The sequence below is a fragment of the Cataglyphis hispanica genome, chromosome 1, assembly GCF_021464435.1.
Source record: "Cataglyphis hispanica isolate Lineage 1 chromosome 1, ULB_Chis1_1.0, whole genome shotgun sequence".
Classification (NCBI taxonomy): Eukaryota; Metazoa; Arthropoda; class Insecta; order Hymenoptera; family Formicidae; genus Cataglyphis; species Cataglyphis hispanica.
Window position 1 is genome coordinate 1,993,366 of NC_065954.1, and position 26,682 is coordinate 2,020,047.

The window sequence follows — 26,682 nt, forward strand, 5'->3', positions numbered from 1 at the left end:
CGCGAGGAGCGTTCCCCACGAGATGGGGCATAATCCTCCTCCGCCACCTCCCTCACCGGAGCAGCCACCCTCCCCCGCTATCCCTACCTCCCGTGGCCGCCTCCCGTTCCCACCACGGTTTCGTTGGAAGCTGCGGACTGGACCAGCACGCAACTAGCGTGACCCCCACTACATCGCGAGCACCGGGGGTGTAGACTCGGGGGTGCGATGGCGCGAGGGGGGTGACATCGCGGGGCTCGAGGGGATGCGAGAAGGCGGGTGAGATAGGCAGCCCGGGGGCAGAAGAGAGAGCCGGAGGACAGCATCCACGAAGCCCACCCCACAGATCAATATTGTGCCCACCACCTTGTACCGGAGAACCTACCCTGCCTCTCTCTCTTCTATAACCGTCGCGCGCCGTATGTTTCATCTCTCTCATCTCCAACCATCCCCTTGCGAAACCCCGTGGCTCACGGCCGTTGCCGCGTATCGCGAGCTCACTCTGCTTCCCTCTCTCTCTCTCTTCTTTTTATTCTCTCTTTCTCCCTCTTATTCTCACCTTCTCTCTCAAGGGTAAGCGCGCGCGCGCACAAGGGTGTGCGTTGATTCCATCGCGACCGTCGCGTACGATGCTGGAGCATGGTCCAAGTCCGCCAAGGGGGATTAGCCTCGGCGATCGAGATCCCAGGGACGGCATAGTTTCGGTGTACCAAAGGGTATCAACATGACACGGGGAATAAGTAGAGCACGAATAGATATTGGGGTTGACGGATGAGTCATTTACAAAGTTTGCTGGGAAAATGCATGTTTAAAACGAGATTGCTCGATGATCAAAATGTTACATGCATAGTTATCATATATCGATCAAAATTTTTACAAGATGAACACACGTCTTTCTCGAATAAAAAGAATCGCAAATGTAAAGTTACAACAGATTATTATTAAAAAAATAGATCGCAAGTGACAGTTATTTGATACCGTTTTTGCTTTTTAAATCTAAGAAAATATTTAATGATAATAATTGTATTTTTCGTAGACGATTATTTTAAAATACTGATCAAGAAAAATGAAATTTAATACAGCAATGTAAAATAATAGATACATTAATGCAGTGTAAATGAATACGTATGTTTTTAAAAATTGGATAAAAAATGTGATATTTTTCGAAAATAATTGGCATGATATGCTGCTCTATATTTTTAATTACTCTTATTTATAATATTATGTGTATCAATATATAGAATGTATATAGAATATATATATATATATATATATATATATATATATATATATATATATATATATATATATATAGAAATATACAGAATTATGTTTAATAAATTGAGAATATATACATAGGCAAAATCTTTTTACCAGCAGCTGTTTGTTGAGAAGATTACAGGAAAATCATACGAGGCGCTTAAATCAGTCAGAGATCATAATTCCATAGAAACAGAAAAAGAAAGATAGAAAAAATGCCAAATTTTTCAAAAGCTTTTTTTCAAAAATATTCTGTATATTATTTGATAGAAATCGTTGAATAAGAAATAAACAAATTTATCTTCTTATTTTCTAAATGCAACTTTTCTGATGCTATCGCTGGTAATCTCCCTTCAGAATCGTTCAAACTGCATCACCATGCCATGAAAATGTAGCAAATCCGAGTCGATAACGCTGTATCGGCTTTTGCATTCATCACCGTATGCTGTTACTCGCCAAATTCTTACAATTACCTACCTTTGAAAAGCATATTCTAGTCGAGAAAATAGATTCCTTGTATGTTTTGTCACAAAAGATATTTCGCGTATATGATAAAACTCGAAAAAAAAAATTACGTATAATTATAAGTAAAATATATTTCTTTCGTATCTCTCTCTTTTATTTGCATAATATTTGAATCCCAGTATTTTTATAATGTAAGAATATATATATATATTATATATCCATATATTTTTTTACTTTTTTAATTCACAATACTTGAAAGTCAATTTAATTCGAGTGAAATAACTCTGTGATAATTGTAATACCCAAACTATAATCAATAAACTTTATTTATTCATCAAAGTTATTCATTGATTTTATGCAATAATAGCGTGGTTTGGATGAATTATGTTGATAATTAACATTTGCATAACTATATCTAATAACACTGATTAAAGTTCTCATTATACACAATGAAACTGCAATTAATTATGTGTAATCAGCCACATAAATAATAACCTTAGACAAGTACATAAATATTCTAATCAGTAGATATGGCATTTTCCTGAACAGTAATTATAATTGAACAATTAATAAAGGTAATAATTAAATAATTTATTATTATTTATTGTTTTTCCCCTTTATCATTTCTCATACATCGCGTAAAGTTGCTTGAAATATTCTGTACAAACTGTGATATACATAGTATAATGTACTTAGTAGAATATTATCGTTATAAGTGTCCATACACAACAAAGACCACGTGCGAGTACCGAGCAGATTCAAGGATTCAGCATTTTCCTTTATATATACGAGGTCGTTTACTCATTGTTATAACTTCCTTAGAAGCCATTACAAAGACGCTCGCTCCCCTATTCTAAGATAATTCGGCTGACACAAAGCACACAGCTACCCAAAGTTTACGGAGAGAGAGAAGAGAGAAAGAGAGAGGGAGGAAAGGCAATTTGCCATACGCTACATTAAATTTCACAAAAGCGGGAAGCCCTTGCCAGGGCAGCGTAATCACTAATCAAAACTATGTTTCTAGACCGTGTCAGGTATCGGGTTTGTTCCCGTACCATTTAGAGCAACATCGAATACAATTACCTACCTACTCAGTATGCTAATTACGGCAAGACGCCGGATGAGGTAATATATCGTCATCTTGTCCACGTCGTTTCGAGATGGTCAAGACTGAGATTCGCCACTTCGCTCCCAAGGAAACAATGCGTTCATAAATTCGCGCGTACTGACTGAGATTAATCGGTGCGAGAGAAAAAATCATTGAAATGCAAATTTTTGCGCGCTTTAAGCGTACCTGCAATTCTTATCCTCTCCATTCTCCGAGAACCAGAAGTGAACTTATCGCAACGGCGGATTGAATAGTGGCGAAAATTCTTATAAATATTAATGATAAAAAAATGTTGACCTTTATTATAGAACTGGCGAAAGTATTCATTCAAAACCAGTGAAAGCACGTATACGAATCTATTCATTCGTCTCGGCGATTATCGCGCGACAACCAGCAAGTGAGTTCCTTGCGGCTCTCGGAATGGTCAAGGCTATAAGCTGAGACGGATGGACGGACCGGTATACCGGAGAAATGAGCGATGTTTTGTAGGACGCAGGTATACAAGTAGGAAGGGAACAGTTGCACCTGGCAACCCTGAGATGGAACCCAAACTCACGCCTCGCAGGCGCGTCTCTCACCACACGATCCGATCCATCCCACTCTCCACTGGTCCATTCCTCACAGCCGGCCGTCTCTCTTTGAGATTCAGCCTGCTGGTCGTACACTCGCCCAAAATAACAGAAATTGTGGAGAAATCAGCGTTCCCCTCGGGCTATCCCTTGTGGACTATTGTGGCGCCTCGAAGAGCGACGAGGCTCCTCGACGAGCCGGAACGCTATTGTGTACCGCCGAGTTTTCGCTCTTTTGGATCGCTCTTACATCGTCCAGGAATGGTTTGACTTTTCTGCGCTCTTTTCAATTTCATTGCACTTTAATGCCGATTGCACGAGGCACCAGGTGTCACGGTAGTACCCCTCTGACGTATCGCTTGCTCGCTTGCTATCGCCCGTGGACTTTTATTTACGACGTGTGACGAATCCGATGCGGAACGCTCGGTTAAATAGAGTAGAGAAGAAGAGGAAGAGGGGAGAAAGGGGGAATGGACAAAGTTCTCTCATGTGTGCTCGAGGGGGTGAAGCAAAACCGCGTGCGATCGACCCGGGATTCTCTCTCTCTCCCCGAACTTTCGGGTCAAACATTCGATGCTGGAAACGTCTATTTAGGTCACTCGGTTCGCGAACAGATCACTCGAAACTTTTGCGCAATTGACGTATCCGGGACGGAATGTGCGCGATCTGTGCAAATATGTGTTTTCGACGTTGTGCTTCGAATGAAACGGAAATGTTAACGCCTTCACCTATCCAGCCCGGACGCGAGTCTGCGTACGATCTGCTGTCTGTTATGATAAGAATAAAACTTTCAAATATTGAGTTTATGTTATAACAAAGAGAGAGTTAAAAAACAACTTATTTAAAATAATGTTTTAAATGTATTTCAGTTTTGTCTATCAAATAATATTTTGCAACTCAAACAAAAATATTTTAAGAGATAAATTATTTAATTTTAGTCTATATTTTTTTAGCGAAAATATCAAGAAAGTTAACCGTTTATCAATACTTTTCCAATTTTTGAAAATTCCACTTCTTGATAAGTAAACTTCAATTGATATTTCTGTTAAAGTAAAGTGTTTCTATATAATCAACCGAGTAATAAAGTTTTTGTTATCTATTTATGTAAAACTCAAATCATGAAAATTTGCGACATAATGTTATATCTTCGTGTGTTTTTGCATTTGCCTTTTTGTTACAAATTTTCTTATCAAAACTTATAAAAAACTTTTCTTATAAAAAAGAAAGAGAACACAGAATTGCTTATGTTGAAAGAGTGAGAAAGAAAAAGATAAATGATTTAAATAAATCTAATGCAATGTTGCAGTATTAGTCGTCAAAGTTAAAGTGGGTTATTTTTTCGAGTTAATCAATGTCACAATCAGCTGATTCTTTACTTACAAAGTGATAAATTATTTCGCGGATACCTCACGAAGCGTAGCTAACTTTGATTTGATTGACAGAAACGGAATACTATTAACTTTGCACATCAAAGACTTTTACGAACGGTGCAAAAGTGTACGAGGAATGGCGTTAACCGCATTTATTCTCGTCTTACTAACTCCTTTCAGTTGTCGCGTGTCACAACGATAAAGTTTCTTAGGACAGAGTACCATGCATACGTCCAGCTCTCTGCAAAATTATACATTGTGTCGGTGGAAATCACGATAGGTGTTTTTATTGATTGCCGGAGATTTTTGTCACGCGAAAGATGGAATTTCAATAACGGCTAATTTTACCGAGAAGATTTATATCCAATAATTAGCTCTTGTCAATTCAGCCTTATTTTAAGTTCCGTATCAGGTGATATTTTCAAAACATGTATATTAATTTAGTCAAATAGAATTGAAAATGTATCGTACGCATCGATCAGCGATTATTGCGTTGAATATATATATTGAATATATATATATATATATATATATATATATATATATATATATATTGAATATATATATATATATATATGTATATATATATATATATATACATTGAATATATATACACATATATATATACATATATATACATTATACATATATATATATATATATATATATATATATATACATATATACACATATTTATTCCTACCATATAATTATAATTATAATTATAATTATAATTATAATATTAAGCTGTTTAATGACTATATCCACGTTCTTCAATCGGAGCATACGCACGGAATCTCTAATTAAAATGCGCCGAATGCATCCAAACTAACGTAAATGCCTCGTTAATCTCGCTGATTACAAGACTGCCGAGGGTGAACTGCATCTCGCTATGAGCCATCTGTGAGTCTGATGACAAGTGACGAAGAAAAGCATTCGTTAAGGTAGTTTCGCTTTTCTTTTTCCCCGCAGTATGAGTTATGAAGAGGCACGAGGGAGAGAAAGAGAGAAGATACGAAGGAGAGCTCGGTGTAAAAAAAAGTCTGGTGTATAGCAACGCTACGCTAAGTAAAATGAGTAGAGAAACGTGTCTCTGTGCGTGAGGTACTCATTTGGGAGAGAGAATCTCTCTCTCTCTCTTTCTCTCTCTCTGTCTTTCGCCTCTCCTCTGCCTGTCGCTTTTCTCCATCCGTGTTCCTTCCATCTTTCTTTGTCTCTCGCCGCGTCTGTATATTCCAGAATACTAATGACGCCGCGAGAGAAAATCCGCCTGCTAGTAACCCAAGAGTACCTACGGTTACCTGCAAAGTTTCCGCTTCACGTGCCAACTCGTGCAGGTTCGTAGCTACTTCGAAGGTGCCTCACTAAACGCCGTAACGTCCGCCGCGTTTCATAAATTAGGAGGAACATTCCTCCTGGGAGGACAAACCCTCCAAAACTCGATGCGGAAATAGAAGACGTACTCCGTAACGCGGCACACGGACCGGTTATGGCCGTAGGGGGAATACGATTGTTTCACGGTGGCATACGTAAAAGGGGAAGATGCCACGGCAAACAAAGTAATGGGAATATCTCGCATGACTTGTAATGGTATGCCAAATTGCGGCCATGTCGGTCGCAATAGCTGTGGTTATATAATAAGAACATGTACTACCAAAATTAATTAATCTCTCGTATGTGAATTTCAAGAGAGGGGAGTTTGGACACACGTTCAAATTTGTTCCTTGTTTTATGATGATGCGAGATGTAATATCAAGATGGATATATCGGATCGGCGGATTAGCCAACCGGATTAGCCTCCGATGAAATTACCGTATCGTTCTTATTGTAGGGCGTTCTCGTCCTTTTCTTCCCGAGAATGGGCAAAGAATAAAAGTAATATCAAGTCAAGTTAAATGTTCCGGGAAATTATTAATTTCTACGAAAATAGAAGTTGCCGAGTTCTTTTGATCATCGAATTGGAAGCAAGCGTTCTGTGTGATGTAGGGCTAATAAATGAGATCCTGGTTCAGGCAAAAAAAATCGGGCAAATCTCTCTTGTTAGTCGAGCGCGTTGTTTAGTAGCTAGTTCTAAGAATTTTGTCGTTAATCGAAAAGTATTTATTAAAAAAAAAAAAAATTATAATATACGCACACATTGTACATATTGTATATATAATTGATTATGAAATTTTCCTTTTTTGAATATGACGTCATATTCAGAAAATTTATATTCGATAAAAATCATATAATATGGCGATATGTTTATCTCATAAAATGGCAATTTCTTTTATGCGTCATAAAACGTGAATTATTACGGCTTCTTTAAAGTTTTAGAAAATAGCATATATCTCTAAACAAACTAGTCATTATTTATGATAAATTATATGATTAAAGATAAACTAATTTATCTCGATAATCTCGTAATTTTTAATTGTACGATGTTAATAAAGATATATTTTAATTTTTATCTAATTTCCGCAAATTAACATGTTTTTACTATATGATTCAAAATTGCATAAACAAAAAAATTTGAGCAATTTCTAAAAAATGGAAAATAAATTTTTGTATTTAGTAATGATTATTACGTCTCTCCCTTTGACAGTAGTTATAAAGAATATACCAAATATATAAACAGAATAATATCCGCCTGCATTGGGGCTACTCGATAGTAAATTCTCCCTTTCTCGTTAACGTTCTAGAGTTAATTACGGACAAGTATCCCGAAAACAAACAAGAGTACCCTAACTCATATGTTGAGAATTTCATCTCTAGCCTTCGAGGAACTTTTACGACCGATTTGCTGGAACGCATAAATAAGAAATGAGACGCATGACGGCACATTTGTACGGCGAATGAAAAAATGTCCCGCTGGCGCGCGCGTGCGCGACGAAAATTTATCGAAAGCTGTTCCGACGGAACTATTCGTTTCCGGAAGTGGTTGGAAACTAGTTCGACATTCAATTTCTCTCCGCGAGACGATTTGTCCATCAGCGCCGTCGACCGAGGTGCGACCTCGGATTCCATATCGTACCCAACGACTCGTATCCGTCAGGTAAGTTTCGTTTTCCAATCCCCCTAGCTCTCTCTTCCTCCCCTCTCTCTCTCTCTCTCTCTCTCTCTCTCTCTCTCTCTCTCTCGCCACACGAAAACTAAGTACAAAGTATAAGCGGGCTTTAAAAGCGGAGGATTGAACTGCGGAAGAGCGGATGAGAAGCTAGCTGCCTCTCGCCTAACTATACGAAATCTGATACAGTTCACGCGGATATCGCAAAAACTTTGCTCTGTATCCGAAGTTCTCCGTTCGTTATGTGTGCGTGTATACGATACTTTCTATCTCATTCCGACAAACACATTTCGATCCAAAAGGAACCCGTAGATAAGGCACCGTTATCTACGCTACTTATTGTCGGAGGATGCTATTATGAAATTGACTGGAAACCGTACTCGCTACTCACCGTTGAAAATGACGCGATTGCTTCTTCTTTTCTCTCTACTAATACACCGGAAAATTTATCCGTCATCGCCTCGAAGAGAGATTGCTAGACGGATCAAAAAAAAAAGAAAGAAAGAAAAAGCTCACGGTTGCTCTGATTAAGGCGCTTTTTGTGAGATCTGCGCGGCGAACAATGATTTTTTTTCGTCCGGCCAATTTCGAAGAGAATTTCCATTGTAATCGGCGGTTGTGCGATGTTGTTCATAAATCATGCCCGAACAAACGATTTGTAATCCGTACCCGCGGTGTACGGATGCGATGGACGCTGCAAATCTATCGATCAATGACGCGATAGCGCGATTCGCGTTTTAATTCTGACAAGTATACGAGGATCGCATAAACTGAATTTATGGAAGAGTATTAAATTTAATAACATCTCACACATCTCACAGACATAATTGTTCATCAGTGATAATTCAAAAAAGCTATTGATATTGCGATGTTTTTATGTGATAATGAAACATTATTTCAATTTTTTCAACAACGAGCATCGTTGTGTTTACCGATTACCTACATATATGCGCTTGTTACCGAATATCCAATGTATCCGATATACACGTTTGTTTATAATATTTATAAGGTGTCATCATATTTCTAACAGGAGTATATAGTTTTATGCGGATTTACCGTGATACATGCGTGCTGTATACACGCACGCTATTTCGGTGATGGAGAATCGATTGGACATCGTCGTCTCGCCTGCTGCAAGTCACAATAAATAACGAATAGCAGGGTGAAATTCGAGACTAGAAAATATGCGACGGAAAAACTAAGAATCGGCAGAAAATTTTAATTAAAATCCTGGATCTGGGTTAAAAGAAATTTAATTAAAAGCAAGAAAAGTAGAGAAAAATCAAATGTTATAAACGACCTCGCGAATCGCAATTTACTCACAGTTATTTATTTATATTTAATTTTCACGATAAAACGCGACTCGCAATGGTATTAAATTCGCGAACGTATCTGATGCGCGACAGGTACGGACGGGAAATACAACCGCGTCTAGTTTAATGAGCTATCGATTCAAACTAGATGTCGTTTTACGATTTTATATGCACGGCGATGCGTCAGCGATCAATCACAATTACGAGATCGCTTGTCGATGCGAGTGCCGCGAAATATCGTCACGCGAGAGTTCATCGAGCGAGATATTACGAGCGTCGGTGGAGTCTTTGCAAGAATGTAACCAGCCGGTATGACAAATCGTCTACATGCCATGCGCAAATCCAATTTTACGAAGCACGATCCCGGCGGATGGAAGTGCATCGGCAACGCCGAGGGACGCCACGCAATACGCCCGCCTGGTCTCAGGCATGACGGCGGTTGAATTCCACCGGGAGGGCAAGCTTTTGGCGACTTAGCCAGGCAACCCTGGCCGTCCTCGGATGGCGGAAAGTGGGTAGCGGGTGTATGCCGGAGAACTCGGCAGGGTGGCTTCGGATATCCTCTCGAGAACGGAGAGCGCGTCGAGATAGCGATGGGAATGAGACGGGGATGGGTACCGAGTGATCATGATCTATCAACGAGCAATGTTGCATCGCGCGCACCAATTTTATAAACTCGCGAATTCGAGAATATTTAGGCAATTTCGAAAATCGAGCGAGGCATGTTGACAGCGCCAAAGAAATGCGAGATCGCCCGGAATAGTCTTTTGATTTTATCGTTCCGATAGCATCGAAAATTTCGGTAACTCTTTTGAAAAGTTGGAAAATGTCCAACGTCAGGCCAGAGACTTTGAAAACTTTCGATCGCCAAACTTTGTTGACATTGCGAGAATTCGAAGAGTGCACACCGCTATTGAAAACTCCGTAGTTAACGGAGCGGGTGAGAAATCGCGAGTGCACCGTTCGGAATCTCGAATTTGGGCTTGGCAGTCGATGGGATTCCACGCCATCACTGCCGGTGTTACAATTTCACTCTCGTCCTTCGAAGGCATGAAAAAGAATCATATGGAGGCCAGGAAGAAGCGTCGAGAGCATGGGGAGCGAAGACGATATGTATTGCGGACAAGCATGCGTTTCCACAAAAATAAATATACTTTTCTTCTCGACTTTGCGACTAATTGTCTCGACCGTGACGATATAAATCGTCTCGACGATCTCTCTTTTGTCACGCTCGTTTACTTTATACAAAGCTTAACGGTGCTTACGCAATTTGTAATTAAGAGATTTTTCGAACACAAAGAAAATACATAAATCAGGTAACAATCCCTGTCTTTGTCGACGTGGGAGATTCAGTGAAGCAGTATAACATTGTGTCATTCAGGTTTAAGCTTGGCGTACGGCACTGTTAAATAAATTAAAGAGAGAATGTCTGCCACTATATACGATTGATGTGAAGCAAGAGAATAAAAATATGGCGTTTTAGCTTGCACGCAATTCCTCAATTGCAAAGACGCGCATAGAGTAAACGATGAGCTTTGCCACGTTGTTTCGCGCCCGTTTTCGTACGAGGCGAGGCAAGATTGTATACAGTTAGGTAATAACTACGAATGCATGCCTTATCCCGGCAGTGAGTACTTAATGTAAATGATTTCGCCAAGTTCGCGGGACAAAGGGCGCGGTAGTTTCGAAACTCGCATGCTGGCAACAACCTCGGAAGTTTCTCTGAATTTTAATGAAAAATGGAACGGGTATCGCGCGTGCTGGTTGTATTTGCGTTACGAATGGTGGTGGTAATAGTAACGGAGGTTGTGATGGTGGCGGTGATGCTGGCGGTAGAAGAGAAGGGAGGGAGGACGTGAAACGCACACACAACCACACGGCTCTAGTTCGGTAATTGTTTGAGATTATCGCGCATTACTATCAATTAGCATCTGTGCATCGTGTACACGTTACTCGCGTAATACCGCGGAAAAAGGACAGATGATGCCTGCCGCAAAATACAGGGCCGTCGTTGTGTCGGGTGTTGTAATGTGATAAATCTTATTTCAAAATTTTATTTCATATATTCACGGTTACGAGATTCGAGTTCCTGAATTATATAAAAGGTCTTTTACTGTGTGTTATAGCATGAAATAAAATCTCGAAAAAATATTTAACACGTATGTTATTTAAGATCTCGAGAATGAATTTTATCTGAGAAAATTTTTTTTCTGACTATAAAACAGTCACAAGCAATATTGCATCGCATTTTTTATATAATTTTTATAAAATTTGTATCGTCTTTGTATCAATATACATATTTAATTTATGGTGTGTACTAATTTCATATTAATAAAGTCTATTTCAAAACACATTATAAAAGAAAAATATACCAACTTAATTTTTAAAATTTTGGTACAAAATTGCCAAAGAAATTATTGAATTACGTGCAAGAATGCGCGCGTAATCGTAACGAGGATGTCACTCGGAAATCGGTCAGCGCGCGCGTAAATCCCGTATGCGTAAAAAAGAACGTAAATCGTTTTAAAGCGCGCAATTTAACACTCGGTTTATACGAGCGCGAGGTATGTTTCAGAGACAGACATACGGCCATCCCGTCCGTCCTCGGTTAAATCGCGTTCGCAATCAGTCGCCGCAATCGTCGCGATCGACGACGAATTATGGTTGCGTCGGCCCTGCGACATGAAACCTGGAGGGTGGCGGCAATTACACCCCGCAGGGCCGCATTCGCCCGAGGATACATCTGCCCTTTCTTACCCCGACGCGACGTGACCCCGACGAAATTATGTGTGTAATAAACGCGCACGCGCTCGCAACTGTCGAGGCAAAAACGATGAATCCCAATGAAGGGATTACACGGGCAATCGTATTTAACCCCTTAAATCGGAGGGAACGAGAACGGATATAGCACATTTTACAAATTTGCATGTTGATATTGCGTATTGAAATTTACTTATTTTGTAATTTACGTACCTTGTCAAAGTAATCCTCGAAAAAAATGCTTTTTTTCCTCTATTATATGGTTGGTAAATGGCCTAACATTTTTATAATAAAAATCATGATTGTAATTTTTTAATAAATATTTAGAAATATTTTTTTCACAAAATTTTCTCTAGTTAATCAATTTTAAATTATATGTATTTATATATTATTTAAAAAATTATTTTTGCTATCATTAATGAGAGAGGTAATAAAAAAATAATATTTTATTATCACGATTTTATAAAAACAAGTATTTTTATAAATTATTATATTCTTATTAATCATATTTTGCAAAAAAATAAATTTTGTTTGGGATAAATGATAGGATAATGTGCTTGCATAAATATTACTTTCATGTAAATTTATCAAATATGATATTAAACATGAAAAAAATATGATAGCACTTCAATCTAATGTTTCATATCATTTACTGGATAATTGAGAATCGTTCATTAAACCGGGACGATAGCAAAACTCGCTTTTATCGTGTCCGTTGGAATATAATTATTAAGTTGTACAATTAATCACTGCTCGAGAGAGATGTGAGACAATACAGGAAATGGTGCGAAGAGAACTTTCGTTGGTCTCATTCATCATCACAATTGATTATTGCACTTGCTTCTTTGTTTTCAAAACGTTCTCTTCCCAATGGCTAATTGTCTTTATAATTTACGCTTACCTTCTTGAAGTCAGAACGATATATTATTATTCGAATATAATGTGCAAAAATAAAAATGCGCGTATTAAATAAAAGAAACTGATTTATAAAAATTATGTAACACGATTTATAAAAAGTATGTATTTGTTATATAATTGAACATAATTTATCGCACAAGTGAATAATAAAATATCTACACTGAAGACTCTATGAAAATAATATTTTATAATTACATGTACAATTATTGTAATAAAAGAGATAGTCCAATAATTAATGCAATTTACTTGTAATAATTAAATATTAATATCTTTTGTATAAATTATTATTTTCCTTTAATTGCATTGACTGCATGTTATATCATAATTTTTATTTTAACAAAAAATAAAATATATATATACTCTCTCTGCAGCGTTGTATTTGCAAAAAACTTGAAAATATTAATATTTGACACTCACCGTTTTCTCCTCCGCTGTACATGAAACCGGAAATCCACAATATGCAGCATTGTCGAGAAGCCGAAAACCGCAAACAACCGGAAGCTCCTTTCAATGCTCGATCCTTCAGCAGCATCCCTCGTTTGTCTCACTCTCGCGACACACGATATTTATTTGAAGCAGTTCTTTCGCGAATTGTCGTAACGTGCGAATTTATCGCGCGCCGTTTTTACGGAGTAACTCGCACATAAACGAGCAAAAAAAGTCTTCCGTTGTTTATTTACATGGCGCGTGATACGCGAGGATCGGAATGTTTACGTTGCGATACGCCGGTCAATTGTCTAACGATCGTGTATTTGTATGTATCTATCTCGAGTCGAGTAACGTAAACGAACGGTCACGAACGCGCGTGCCTTAATTGACACGTTACGGGCCCTCATCGTCGTCGGCCGACAGTACCATTCAATCATTCTCGTCCGATGTCCGATTACGCACGCGACGCACTTCGTACGTGAAAATAATGGCGGCGATCATTTAGGTGGAAGTTTTGACGCGAATACTGTACGTGGTATTAATCACACTAGCGTTGATTAGTACGCGATACTTCATTCGGCACTCGCGATATTCGCGCTCACGTTAGTTTGCTCGATTATTAACGCATGTGACTCTCCCTTCCTCTCCCAGCCCCATCCACTTTCTCCCTTTTTTCTCGCCCGCGCACACGAAGAGTACCGCGAAAAGTGCGGAACGAAATCGCTTTGACTCCGAACGTGACACGTCTCACGAAACGTCGCGAGACGTTGAGTGTCCTATGTATTTTGACAAATCGCAATCTTTCAAAAATCGATTCACGTTGATATTGTATATAATATATATAAGATTGATTATGTTTAAATTTATAAAAGATTCTAAAATCATGCATTATATAATTGATACGTTCTTTAGTTTAGCTTGTCGTTTGACTAATATGAATCAATGGTGTGAATATAGTTGAAACGAGTTCGTTTTAAAGTTAGTTGCAGAACCGCGCCTAAAATGCACGACAGTGTCATGGCGGACGTATAACGCGCGTTTAACTCGCGTCCGCCGCTCGCGAGTTAAAAAGATTTTATTACTGTCGCAAAGAGTTAATCTACGTGCGATGCGTATTCGTGTACGCTTTGCTCGCGTAGTATTGAAAAACTGGCGGCCAACTCTGTTCAATTACGTATCTCGGGATCGTCCATCCGATGATCAAAGCCGTTCGACAACCGTTAGTGATACGGGCGAAGTGCGTAAAATTCGGGAGTGTACGTTCCGAATCGTCGCAATCTACACTTTATCGCATTGTTCTTTCGTGATATATGATATGTCTGTTTGTTATCAAACTCGCGAATCGGGCGAAAGTAACACGATCGCGTTACCTCGCGAGAGAAGATTGAGAGTATAAAAATCAAGCGTCTCTTGTTCTTGGACTGCGTATGACTTATCGTTAGCTCGCCACGCACACGACGAGTTACCGTGTGTTTTGTGTTTCATCCTAGAAAGTGCGGCCCTGGGATCGCGACACCGCCTATTCGCGTGAGGCACACGGTATACGCGTGCTCGTATTCGACGCCTTCTTATATATGTATATATATCGCGACGCTATCCACATACGCATCGCTCGTTTTCTCTCTCTCTCTCTCTCTCTCTCTCTCCGTCTCCCTCTCTATTTCTCCCTCTCTATTTCTCTCTCTCTCTCTCTCTCTCCCTCTCTCCCTCTCTTCTCGGTGTGGCGTAGTACCGCGCGGCGCCATCGGCGGTGAGACGGCGGCGCTGTCAGTCGTACTTCTGCCGTGGCGCCATCGTGTTGTGTCGTCCGTGCTCCCGAGTTCGTGCAGTGGACCACAGTTTGCTCTCAGCAGCTCATCGTGTCACTGTGAGAGATAGACGCGCCTTCTTCGTGTCGTGTGTATATATCAAGCAGTGCGAATCTCGTCGCGAGAGCCGTGTGTGCGAAAAATGTCTGGACAGTGAGCGAGAATAGAGAGATAATAAACAGTGACGCCGCCGAAAGTTTCGCCGCGGGGGGAAGAGACGGCGTGTGAAATCGCGGCGCGCGAACTCGAAACGGACGGGCGCGCGCGACACATGAGGAGGAGGCGAACTCGCCGGGCGAGTTTGGACGAAGAGGAAGCAGCCAAGAGCGATCTTAAAGCGGGGAATGCAGCTTCGGGATCGTCGTCTGCGGCCGCGGCCGGCCGCTACGCACTCGGAGACATGACGCGATGATCGTCGAGGTACCCGGTGCAACCGCCTTTACTACTCCATCACGCTGCTGCCGTCGTCGTCGTCGTCGTCGTCGTCGCCGTTCACATCCTCCGCCCGCGAACTCCTCTCTCTGTCTCTCTCTGTCCTCTTCTCTATCTATCTCTCTCTCTCTCTCTTATCTCGCCCGCTCCCGTGTGTGCGCGTACCGCCCCGTAGTCGGCACGGAAAGTGTGACGAATAAGTTGTTTCTACCGTTCGTCGTAAACGCTCCAGCCAAGGAATCATGGATGATGTGCACGGGCTTCGTCTAGTTAGTGAGCTCGGTCAGGAGGATATCGCCGGAGATGACATCGGGACGTCGACAATCGTCAGCATGCCCATTGGGGTAAGTTTTTTTATAAATTATCGTAAAGTATAATCTTACCGTGATTTCTTTATACGTCGAGATAGTTTGTGTCGCGCCTAAAGAATTCGAAGGTCAGACTCTTTTGTTCGCCGCGAGCGTTTTTTTTTTTTTGCATCTCAGCTGCCTCGCTTGATTCCGCGTAAATGTTTACATTGTAACCCGACTCTTTACGCGAAAATCTCGTTAACATGGTTGTCCCGTTTCTATTCATTCTAGAATCAATAGAGAACAAAGTCAATAGAGAGAAAATGATATTTTACGCGATTATTCCCTTTCTTCGTGATATTTGATTTTATGTTAGGAGAAACTCTTGTTTGATAAAATAACATACTTATAATTTCCCTATTTTGAACGATTCGTTGATTTGTTAGAGCGATTTGGAGCGAATTCAGTAAAAAGCAATAGCAACCACGATAATAATAATAATGATGATACACAGTGGATTTATTACTTATACGGTGCTCCGTTAATTCATTGGAGATTCGAATTTTGTTGATCGTGCAGAAATGTAATGCTGTTTTCTGTAAACAAATATGAGCAGCTAATAGTGATTATCGCGATGAAATATTATCGCAAATTATCACATTTGAAATATTTTCCAAATAGGAAATTTTTTTTTTCTATATGACGTTTTATCTGATTTCAATTTAACACTTCAGGTGATTTAATCATTTTTCATGAATAACGAAATGAAAATCGTTAACAAATACAATATTGTTGATTATTCGGAAAATTATATAAAGATTGATCATTTTTCAATTTTTTGTTCTTATTTATACAGTTTTTTATACGAATGATGAATATTTTATTTATTCTATGATTCAAAATCTGTTTACACATTAAGATCAATATTCTTGTCACACTGAAGCATTGTTATGTGAATGACGCATGAAATTTGATGACGATCATTGTAATAATTATATTTCAAAGATAAGTGGTACTTTATGAATACGAGACTGTAAGAGTTTCTTGCGATGAGATGACTGCATCTCAGTAATCGGCTTAAGAGTCTATCATAAATAACGCAATCGGCGAAGAGTCTGATCGAGTAGAATGAAGTCGGTAATAAATAAGCGGGATTAATTATCATTATCGGGAAGTTTAATACTTTAAGGTTTTGTCAAATATAAAATTTTGGATTGTAGCATTTTCTTGTTATTGTTACATTTACAATCACAATTATATTTTAATAATTGCGTATAAAATTATTCGGTAGTTATGTAAAAATCATTAATTATATATATATATATATATATATATATATATATATATATATATAAATCAGATTTTACTCTACATCAAAAATCTAGAGATTTCATATAAAACTGGTAAAGAGGAGAGTGTCCATGCACCGATGTTAACAGGAACGTTTTGCTCTAATGTATCATTAGCATTCTCATGTTTAATTTCTATTTGAAGTTTCATGGCCAAAGTTATGAGATTGTAGCAACTACATCATGTAACTAGCAATAATACATACCGACGCAGGCACACGCATACAAACTTGCCTGCATTCGCATCCGCATACCGTTAATGCGAATACGAAAGTCCCGAAGTTAGTCCCGAGAAGTTTCAAAACTACGCGCATTTACACTGTCAGACTTTGAACGGCGAGGCGTGAAAAAGCCGCGGCGAAGATTAGACGATGAATAAAGAAAAAAAAGAAGATAAAGAGAGACGATCGCGTTAATGCCTGATATAAAATTCACGACAGGCAAGGTCGGGCACAACACTTGGCTCGCCGCTGTTAATACTGCTTTACGTAATTAAGCCTGAGCTATCAAGAAGGCGAGTTAGTAACGAAATTAATTGATAATGTGTGACATAAAATGCATTAACGAGTTGCGCCCTGAAAGCGTGCAACGCGCTACTTTGGTATCGTAAACTAGGCTCTTTTTTCTCGCCCCTCTTTCTCTCTCTCTCTCTTTTCCTGTTATATATATATTTTTTTTTTTTGCGTCATGTCTCCTATCATATTCCGATGCATAATACTCTCGATTACCGTGGAACATTCTAATCTTCGCGATCCTCTCTCGATGCATGCTTCGCATCTAGACGTTTGCAATCTAATGCGTATCACATGATGCGCGCATACATTGCCGCGAGTGCTGACGACGCATCGTATTTTCTTCTCCTTTTCGAAATACCGGTTCTGGGATTAACGCATCGAGAGCATCGCGCATTCCGTTTATTCGATCAATCGCGTCACTGTCTCGTATACATCGTGCTCGCAGGATCCTCTCTCTGTGAATCCTGCAACCTAATAATAAACGCTATTCCCTGTATAGCTGTCCTTTCTCTCTGTCCGCCTGTCTCTCTTTCACTCCGCCCCATTTGCTATATAGCCTGCTGCAAGCTTGGAAATGGTATCACGAGCAAAGTCAAAGAAAAAGAACGATGGCAGGGATACGAAGAAGGACGAGAGGGAGAACAGCTATTGTAGATTGTTGCTCCTTTTCTATCTTTCTCAGTTTCCTCTCGATTTCGCTCGCCTGCTTTTCTGTATCGAATTTTTTTCTCTCCCTCTTTAAAAGCTTCATCTCAATTTAAAAGCTACAATAACTCATTATATAACTAGTTTCTCATTAATTTCATTTTTTTTCAGTGATATATGTTTTCGAGTAATAATATTTTTATATATTAATTATTATTGTTGATTGTTAACACTTTTATATCTACGGAGTTTTTATTTTCTCGTGTATCATATTTATTTCCAATAATTTTCTACATCATGTTACGTTACGAGTTTACATTCGTCATTTTTTATTGCATTTTGCGGGCACGTGTTTAGTTCTTTTCACCAACAATATAAGTGTTCTCACTCATCTTTCTCATTGAATCAATACAATCTCGCACAAAAGAAAATTTTATAGACATCCACTGGTAAGTTATTTGTTGGAGAAACTGAGCATTAGAAGAGAGACATGGTTTCCGAGATCATATAATAAATGATTTTCTTTCTTCCTCACCCTTTGACGCTCAGCAGGTATATTTTCGAGACTGCAGAGCGTGCTGACCCGTGAAAGTTCCACAAATCGAAATGTGAAGGTATAGCGCGTTTAGATTATTACACTCGACGGCGATGAGGCTGCTGCGGCGGCAGCGTCGAATCACGTACGTCGGCGAAAGATTAAAGCGGCTTAAACGCAGACTGTTCGTCGCTACGTCAAAGGCGTCCGTGTCGCACATCTAACGGAGAATGAAGCGCGTCTGACGAACGAGGAAGAGAAGAAGCGACGGAAAATGATAAACGCCGCCTGTAAACACGGTTTTTCGCGTACGTTTAGATTTTCCATAGCCCCATCACGATGATGAGTGGAAAAAACTTGCTTTTACACGTCACGTTTGTCAAAAAAGAAATGTGCGCGCGCAAGTCACACTAGATTTTTACAATTGTATGTCCATATCGTACAATTTTTATTTCGAACTAAAAATTGTGCGTCAAACATTATAATAAATAAATGCAATTTTTTATTCTCGTTTAATTTGTTTTTTTTATAGAAGCACGTGTAAATCTATAAATATATAAACGATTGTATTTTAAGTTTATGATACTAGAGAAACACGAATATCGTATGACATGGCTCACGAATGAGTTTGTTATATTATTTAATGTTATAATTATGAAATAAACACCGCGGACTTGGGAGAGAACAAAGTGCCTCGATAAATATACTCGTTATGGTATTCTCGCTACGCTCGCGTTTCCCGTATTAATTTTTCGAATTAACAGAAGGCTCGTGACTTTAAAAAAGCTCGTAACAATTTCCGAGATTGCATAGTATCGCGCAAAGTGTGTAATAATATCGCGAGTGCCCGAAGTTCCAAGGCTTACGACTGCATTTTCAAATTATCACGATCCATTTCCCTTCTAATTTCCGCGAGCTTGTTTCTTAGCTGCGCGTTATAATTATTGTGTAGCGGCGCGCGTTTTCAAAGTTTATTGCGCGGCTTGTGGAAGCGGTACGTTTAAGATGCCGGCAGAGTTTCTCGCTGAGAAAGAGAGAGAAAGAGAGAGCTCACCATTCGTTTCTACGATTATCAAAAATTCGCCCGAGCGTGAAGTAGCCGTCTGTTCCACGAGTTTCCGAATTCCGCAACTCTTAACTATTAATATAGATGACACTCCTAATCCCGTAACAATCGCAGACTGGCCTTCGTACGGTATAAATATTTATCGTCTCATTAACATATCATCGATTCTCGAGAGAATTCTCTTGTAGCTGTGAATCCCAATGTTGTTAAAAATCCGATCGATAAAAACTATTAATCATTATCTTCTCATAGAAACGGAATGTCCTTGCAGTTTGGTTGAAAAAACAAGAATTTGTACGTCATCGGCTAATAATTTAATAAATTCAATCGACTCTCTCTGGTTTCCTTGTATAAAATTTTGATATGCTTTTCATACTCGGATTTATTACTTTTTTAATTTCGGTTTTTTTTTTTATATGCATGAACATTGTGTGTCTCGGAATATAAAATCTAGCTATCTAATCTAACGAGATTCGGAAAATTCGGTTCAAATGTCTCGAGCGCGTACGAAATGTCTGGAAATACGCGAGCGTAAATCCCGTAGCCGTCAGATGTGAATTAGAGATTGGATATCGCCGCGACGCTATTGCCGTTTCTTCGGCACAAGTAGATGGCAGTTTGAGTTACGTTAACTCGGTTACGATAAACGCGGGTGCGTCGATGTCTCTACGTGTATATAAATCCCGGTCGCAAGATAACGCCGCAGGGGATATCGTATTCTCGTTCGAGTATAACTTTAACGTTCCGAGATAAGGGGCCAAGAGCCAAAGCTTATTAGGCCCGAAGATTTTTCTTTATCCGCGCGCGCTTCGACTAGACGCTCCAAGACTTAATCGTGAATTAGCTCAAATTGGAACTAATTTCTTTTGCCTTTGTGCACGGGCGCGTCACGATAATTTAATTAACGCGAGGCAAAGTAGCGGGGAAGGGCCGGTACCTCGCGGGATGGAAAATTACACCTGAATTGAGTTCCTATGTGCGGGACAAAATAGCGGGCTATTATATGCATTAATGTATCCAATGGCGTCCCGCGATGACGACGGCGAGGGGACGCTTATGCACCCCGCGCATATGTCGCTCTTAAACCCTCATACGTAAAAGGTTCGATATTTCACCCGACACGTGGTGTTTTCATCCCGGCAAGATCCGCCACGTAGCTGAAATAAAAGCTTTGACGATCCTAATATATCCTCCGAGTATATATGCTGTCGTATTCCTGCATTTCTAAGCCACGTTAAACCGCGTCAGCTGGTATTTTCCGACATAAAAGACGTTCGAAATTGAAGAACAGCAGAGTTGAATATACTTTATACGATGTCCCAAGTGTTTTTCCAGTTTTGACGATCGTTTGACACGACTGTGTTTCTTACATGAAAAAATTAAAATACCGAATAAAGAAAATTACATATACAATACATATTTTAAAAAACGACAGAAACGAGAAATGCTAAAATTTTCTTTACATGACATTACTAAAGAGCGATATTTCACTCAACTTTGCAGAACTTTTGAATTTAATATATATGTCGAGGTTAAAAATGATCGATTTTATATAGAGAGCACGATAATCCTTTGATTGGTTGATTTCTATCAAATGATTGTTCGGTCCTTTTATTGAAGCGAGACTATTCGGAGCAAGAGCGATTGAGACTTTTCCACAAAGAGACCGACGCGCGATTAATTTCGAGATTTTTCGTCGAAGAAAATCCAAAGTTCTCCGTCGGGCATCTGTGTGGCAGACGGAAAATGCCATGAGTGAAAAATACCGAGCCAAGGATATTCTTGATATCTGATGGCATTAGTATCAGCATGGAATAAGATAGCGTCGTACCTATCTATCTATCTACCTACGTGCCTCTCGAAGTACTCGGCAAAGACATGCTGGACCGGTACTACTGCTTTCCTTCATTCTCCTTTTCTTTCTCTCTGTCTATCTCACGATTCTGCCTTATAGCTTTCTCTCTCTCTCTCTCTCTCTCCCTCTCTCTTTCTCTCGCTTTTTGTGCCCCGCTCGTTTCATCTGCCTCTTCGATGCATGCTGCGCCGAGCTCAAGCATGAACCGAGCATGTCTCAATGCAACCGAACCGGTACAGTAATTATTATCGTGGAGCAGAGAGCGAACGACTCCACCCGATACACGATACAGATCGGTACGCGTTCGCAATACACAAGCACGATACGTGTGTATCGCGGTAGCGTAGTGTGTAACACGCGTGTATATAGATCTTGACGGAAATGTCAAGAGCGCATGTGAATTCGAGAGCACGGTGCTGTGCTCGCAGCTCTGATTTCCAGGAAGCGCAATCACTGAGATTAAGTCAACGTATATGTATATATTTACTACGTAGCCTTCGAGAAAGTAATTCTTTCGGCTTTGTAATTCGAGCTTTGCGAAGAGAGCGATATCACGAAGGTGGTCCCCCGTCAACGAGATACGAGGAAAGAGAAAGCTTTTATTACCGTTCTATGCTAAGCTGTAAGAGATAGGGAGGAAGAGAGTGTGTGTGTGTGTGTGTCTATTGAAGATCTTAAGATCAGATTTCTATAAACCTCACTGAGCAATTAAGTGTCTTACACGATCAGATATACATAAGATAGCAGCTGTGAGAATCACTTATTAGTATACGAAGTGTAAGAAACCGAAAAGCAGTAATGAATTTGATTGAAATTCTGATTAAAAAGTTTGTTTATTTACAGCTTTTTTTCAATCATATGATACGAATGTTATCATCGACTAAGAATTAGTCATATTTCAATATTAAAGTTTGAATATTAAGATTTGTATTTATATTCGCTTTTAATAAACGTAAAATAGAAAGATTTAGTATATTGTTATATGTATATTGCGTACGTGAAATTATTGTTATCTTATTTCTTGGAAATAATTTTAACAGCTATTTTAGATTATTCCGTTTCTTTTTGTTTTACATTGTTTGAAAATTCTTTTTAATGGAACCAGAAGTAAAATGAGAAAATCTTTGTCGGAGAACCGAACTTCGCGCAATCGCGCGACGAGATGCTTCTCGAGAGGCGCTCTTGGAAAAGCATAGACTATGTCAACGTGTATCTTTTATTCATGAACCTTTTTTTTTTTCTCCGGTACCGTTAGAATTACATGTTACGGACGTATTGGTGAAGTTCCTAGCAAAAGTATATTTTATCGCGGCATTATAAGTTTCGTCCGGCAAGGCAACTTTTAATGACAGTTTTATTTCGCGCGTTTCTTATATATACCGCCATAGCGTGATTACAAAGTTAATAAGAATTGGCAATCCGATATTTTGTTGTAGATAATATATCCTCTGTAGAAACTGTTATCAAAGATACATTCGTCGATGAATCTTGAATCTTAAATTGAAGTGAAAATTGTTTTGACATATTTAATTTTGCATTAGATTATATGTATATGCATAAATCATTGCAAAATCGCAATCGATAATTGTTCCGCATTAAATTTAGCCCCAAAAAATGGATTCAAAATTCTATCTAGCATCTGTAACGTACGATATAAACTGAACGTTTGCCTCAGATATATGAATGATATACATTCGTTAACAATCTACGAGTGACAGCGAGTCAATTTTTTACGCTAACGATCGAATCGAGCAAAGCATTACAAATTTTTATATTGACGTTATTAGAGTTCATCAATATCCTCTCCATGCACTACCATTGCCGCTGCACGAAAAGTTATTTCCCTCCATTTCTATATCGGTTTCCTTCTGCGCTTCGTCGAGCTGAGAGCTCGCGGTTGAGGCAAGAAGGAGTGGTTGAAAAATTTGAATGGCTGAACTCCTGGAGCTCATAAATCTAGAACAATTCCACGGTAAAGGAACTCTCTTCATCCTCTCCTTTTTCCCTTTATCGGTCTGCTCTGCCAATCGCGCTTGGCCGATTTAGTACGATTTTGTCGCCGATCACTCGTGCGAATTTCCCAATTGGCAAATCATTTATTTATTAACGCATCGGTAATCGATAATGTACCGCATATGCCGTTATAATGCGATCCCTGCGTAATTGCGCTGCAGAGAAACTGTAAAACGTCAAAATTGCGCGAGATATCGGTTATGAACATATTTCGAAACGTACTCTGCTAAATATATTCTACATTCAAATCATATATGATGTGATATATGTTGTGAAATTATTCGATATGTCAATAATACGCAAAATTCCAATTGGACAGGAATAGTAGTCATATGCGATTACTATAACGTTGAATTTTTTTAAATGAAAATTTTTTCCATAGATATTAGCATTTATTGCTATTAAGTCACTTTTACTTATTTGCATTTATTGTTATTAAGTCATTTTTCATAAAAATCGTTTGACAGGATTTTTAACTCTTAAAATCCATTGATTTGTTAAGGAAAATTGGAGAAAGATTGAATGTTAAAAATCAATACACTTTTCTTCACGACACACACGATTTTTCTATTTGTGAAATGTTTTAGCTATGCGATACGGAATCAAGACGATAATAGTCAATTTCTTTCAATCTCAATGTTTAACTTCCACTCTTCCACGTTATTCACCGAACAAAAATGGATACTGGATGGAGCTTCGTGTTCGGATTGTTAACGAGAGAGAGATATTCGTTGAAAAAATATCTCTTCCGCCTTACCAAAGTTTCTCGGTTTCTTCGATCGTTTCACAAGAGATTCCGCTCGCGCGGAAATCTCCTAACGAGCATTTTTCCGTTTACGCCGCACACCACCCTTCGTCGGACGGTTTAAACACGGGTGTATTTATGGCTCTTCTAAATAATCCCTATCCGGTGTGCAACGGCGGTGCGCGCTCGCGCCGGATCATTGTAATCTCGGATAAACTGTATTTTGATAAACGAGTTTCTCCCGACGGGGGAATTCCGCGCGCTCGCTCGCGTGCCACCGACAGCTTTCCAACGAATCGGCCGGAACTTTCGAAGCGGGTTAAATTGCGCGATAGTCGATAGACTCTGCTAGTCCGCGTACGTGCAACACATGTCGCACGACGTGTATCCCTTCGTCTATTGGGTGGACGGAGAAATATCGCTGATATTTTTGATAATTTCATTGTTGATGATGCAGAAAAAAAAAATAGAAGACGCTTGTCATATTATTTCTCAATAGAAATTAAGTGTTTGATCACTCAAATTTACACAAGTGATACAATAATGATTTTCTCGATATTATATCTCAAAATTCTGCAATCTACTTTTTACAGACACGTTTATTATCTCTTGTTTTGAATTTTGCTTAAAAAATTTTGAGACAAATTGATTACGTTTAACTTTGTAATGAGATGACTGATTTTTGTTTCATACGTGAACCTTTTTCTTAATTTCATACTGAAAAGCTCGTAACAAATTCGAAGATATTTCTATACTTAACTTCCTGTACAGCTGTGTACGTTTCTCGTCTGCTTCGTCTCTGTGCCGCGCCTTTTTGAGAAAGATGTATGCATCGTAGGGTGTACAGCGTGTCCGTACGTCGTCATCGCAGGCAGCTCATTAATGTTTTCAAGATGAGGACGTGGCCCCTTTGACCTTTTAGAGAACGGCCGCGTACGCGCGAACAAGCAAAGGCTCCCGTGGAAAGCCGTGAAGAGAAATAAAAAGCGCGTCTGAAATCTCCGAGTGATCTCCCGGCTACTGCTGAATTTTTCTGCTTACTCGCGTCGCGAGGAGTCGCGTCTGTCTGCTGAAGATAGTGCGCTCGCGAGTGACGGCGTTTTTAACGGTTAATAAAGATGCGCGTTTCGTTAACGCCGCTAATCGATATTTAATTAATGACTACGTGATTCCAATTAACTTTTCATTACATTAGCATATACATTAATATACGGCACGAGCGTCTCTTGGTGGTAAAAAAGTTAGTTTGTTGTTTTATCTGTAATTAGAATTTTTTCCTCTCAAGCAAAATATTCGTTATATCAACAGTTGGCGCACCAAATGCAATATAACTGACATCGAATTAATCTTTTTAAGATTGCTTGGCTTTTTTCTGATATTTTTTTTTCCTACGCGAAATATTTTTTACGTTAAATAATTGATATATATATTAATTCTCTTTGCCATAATATTGTCTGCTAGATTGATATCCTTTTCCGTGACTATATAAAGTATTTAGATCTGATTTCACGGCTGTTAGTATTGCTGCCAATAAGTCTGTTATGTATAAGAATTTACTATGTAGGAAGATTTCTATTATCTCGCGTGCCGCGATCGTGAGTAACAGAGAAAAGAGGAAAGCGCGAGTCATACGCGAGTAAGATCTAAAATCTATCTCGCGATATTATCGATACTATAAATAATTCGGAACGTACGAGCATGAAATACGCTCGCCGAAGTGTACCTCGCTGGCGCGAAATATTACTTCGTCCGAAAGAAAAAAAACATCGATCGGCTTACACACTCTACGATACACTACTTTATACACCTTATAGTATCAGACTCTCGTGCGCCGCCTTCGAAAAGATGTTTGTTTAGCCGTGCGAACGGATCTATCGGGTGTCTAGTCGTCGACGTCGCCGCGTGTATCACGACGTGCCGCGCTTTGTGCGCGACGACGAAAGCCCTCATCTCGTATTTCAATCTCCGCCCGACCGCAGATGTCCCGCAGTGTTATTATTCCGTCGTTCGTTTCGTTTTCCGCTCGATTCTTTTTCTTCCGCGTAAAACGCGCACGACCACAAAAATCTTGAAAGGGCGAGACTCTCTGTATCCCCGTTCCTTATTCGTTAGTACATACAATAAAAGACTAGAATGGCGAGGAGAGACGAAAGATTTGTAGATTGATATATCGCGTAATATCTTGTGGCGATATCAATGTTTTGAAAATACG

General features: G+C 39.3%; 1 protein-coding gene across 1 annotated transcript in view; it reads left to right on the forward strand.

Annotated features, from left to right (window-relative positions):
• The first annotated feature begins 14,999 nt into the window (after nucleotides 1-14,999).
• The window catches only part of LOC126854035 (insulin-like growth factor-binding protein complex acid labile subunit), a 189,208-nt gene continuing 177,525 nt past the window's right edge, over nucleotides 15,000-26,682 (forward strand). The window contains exon 1 of the mRNA XM_050600787.1: nucleotides 15,000-15,801. Coding sequence (XP_050456744.1) covers nucleotides 15,700-15,801 — 102 coding nt within the window. The 5' untranslated portion in view covers nucleotides 15,000-15,699. The remainder of the gene's footprint in view (nucleotides 15,802-26,682) is intronic.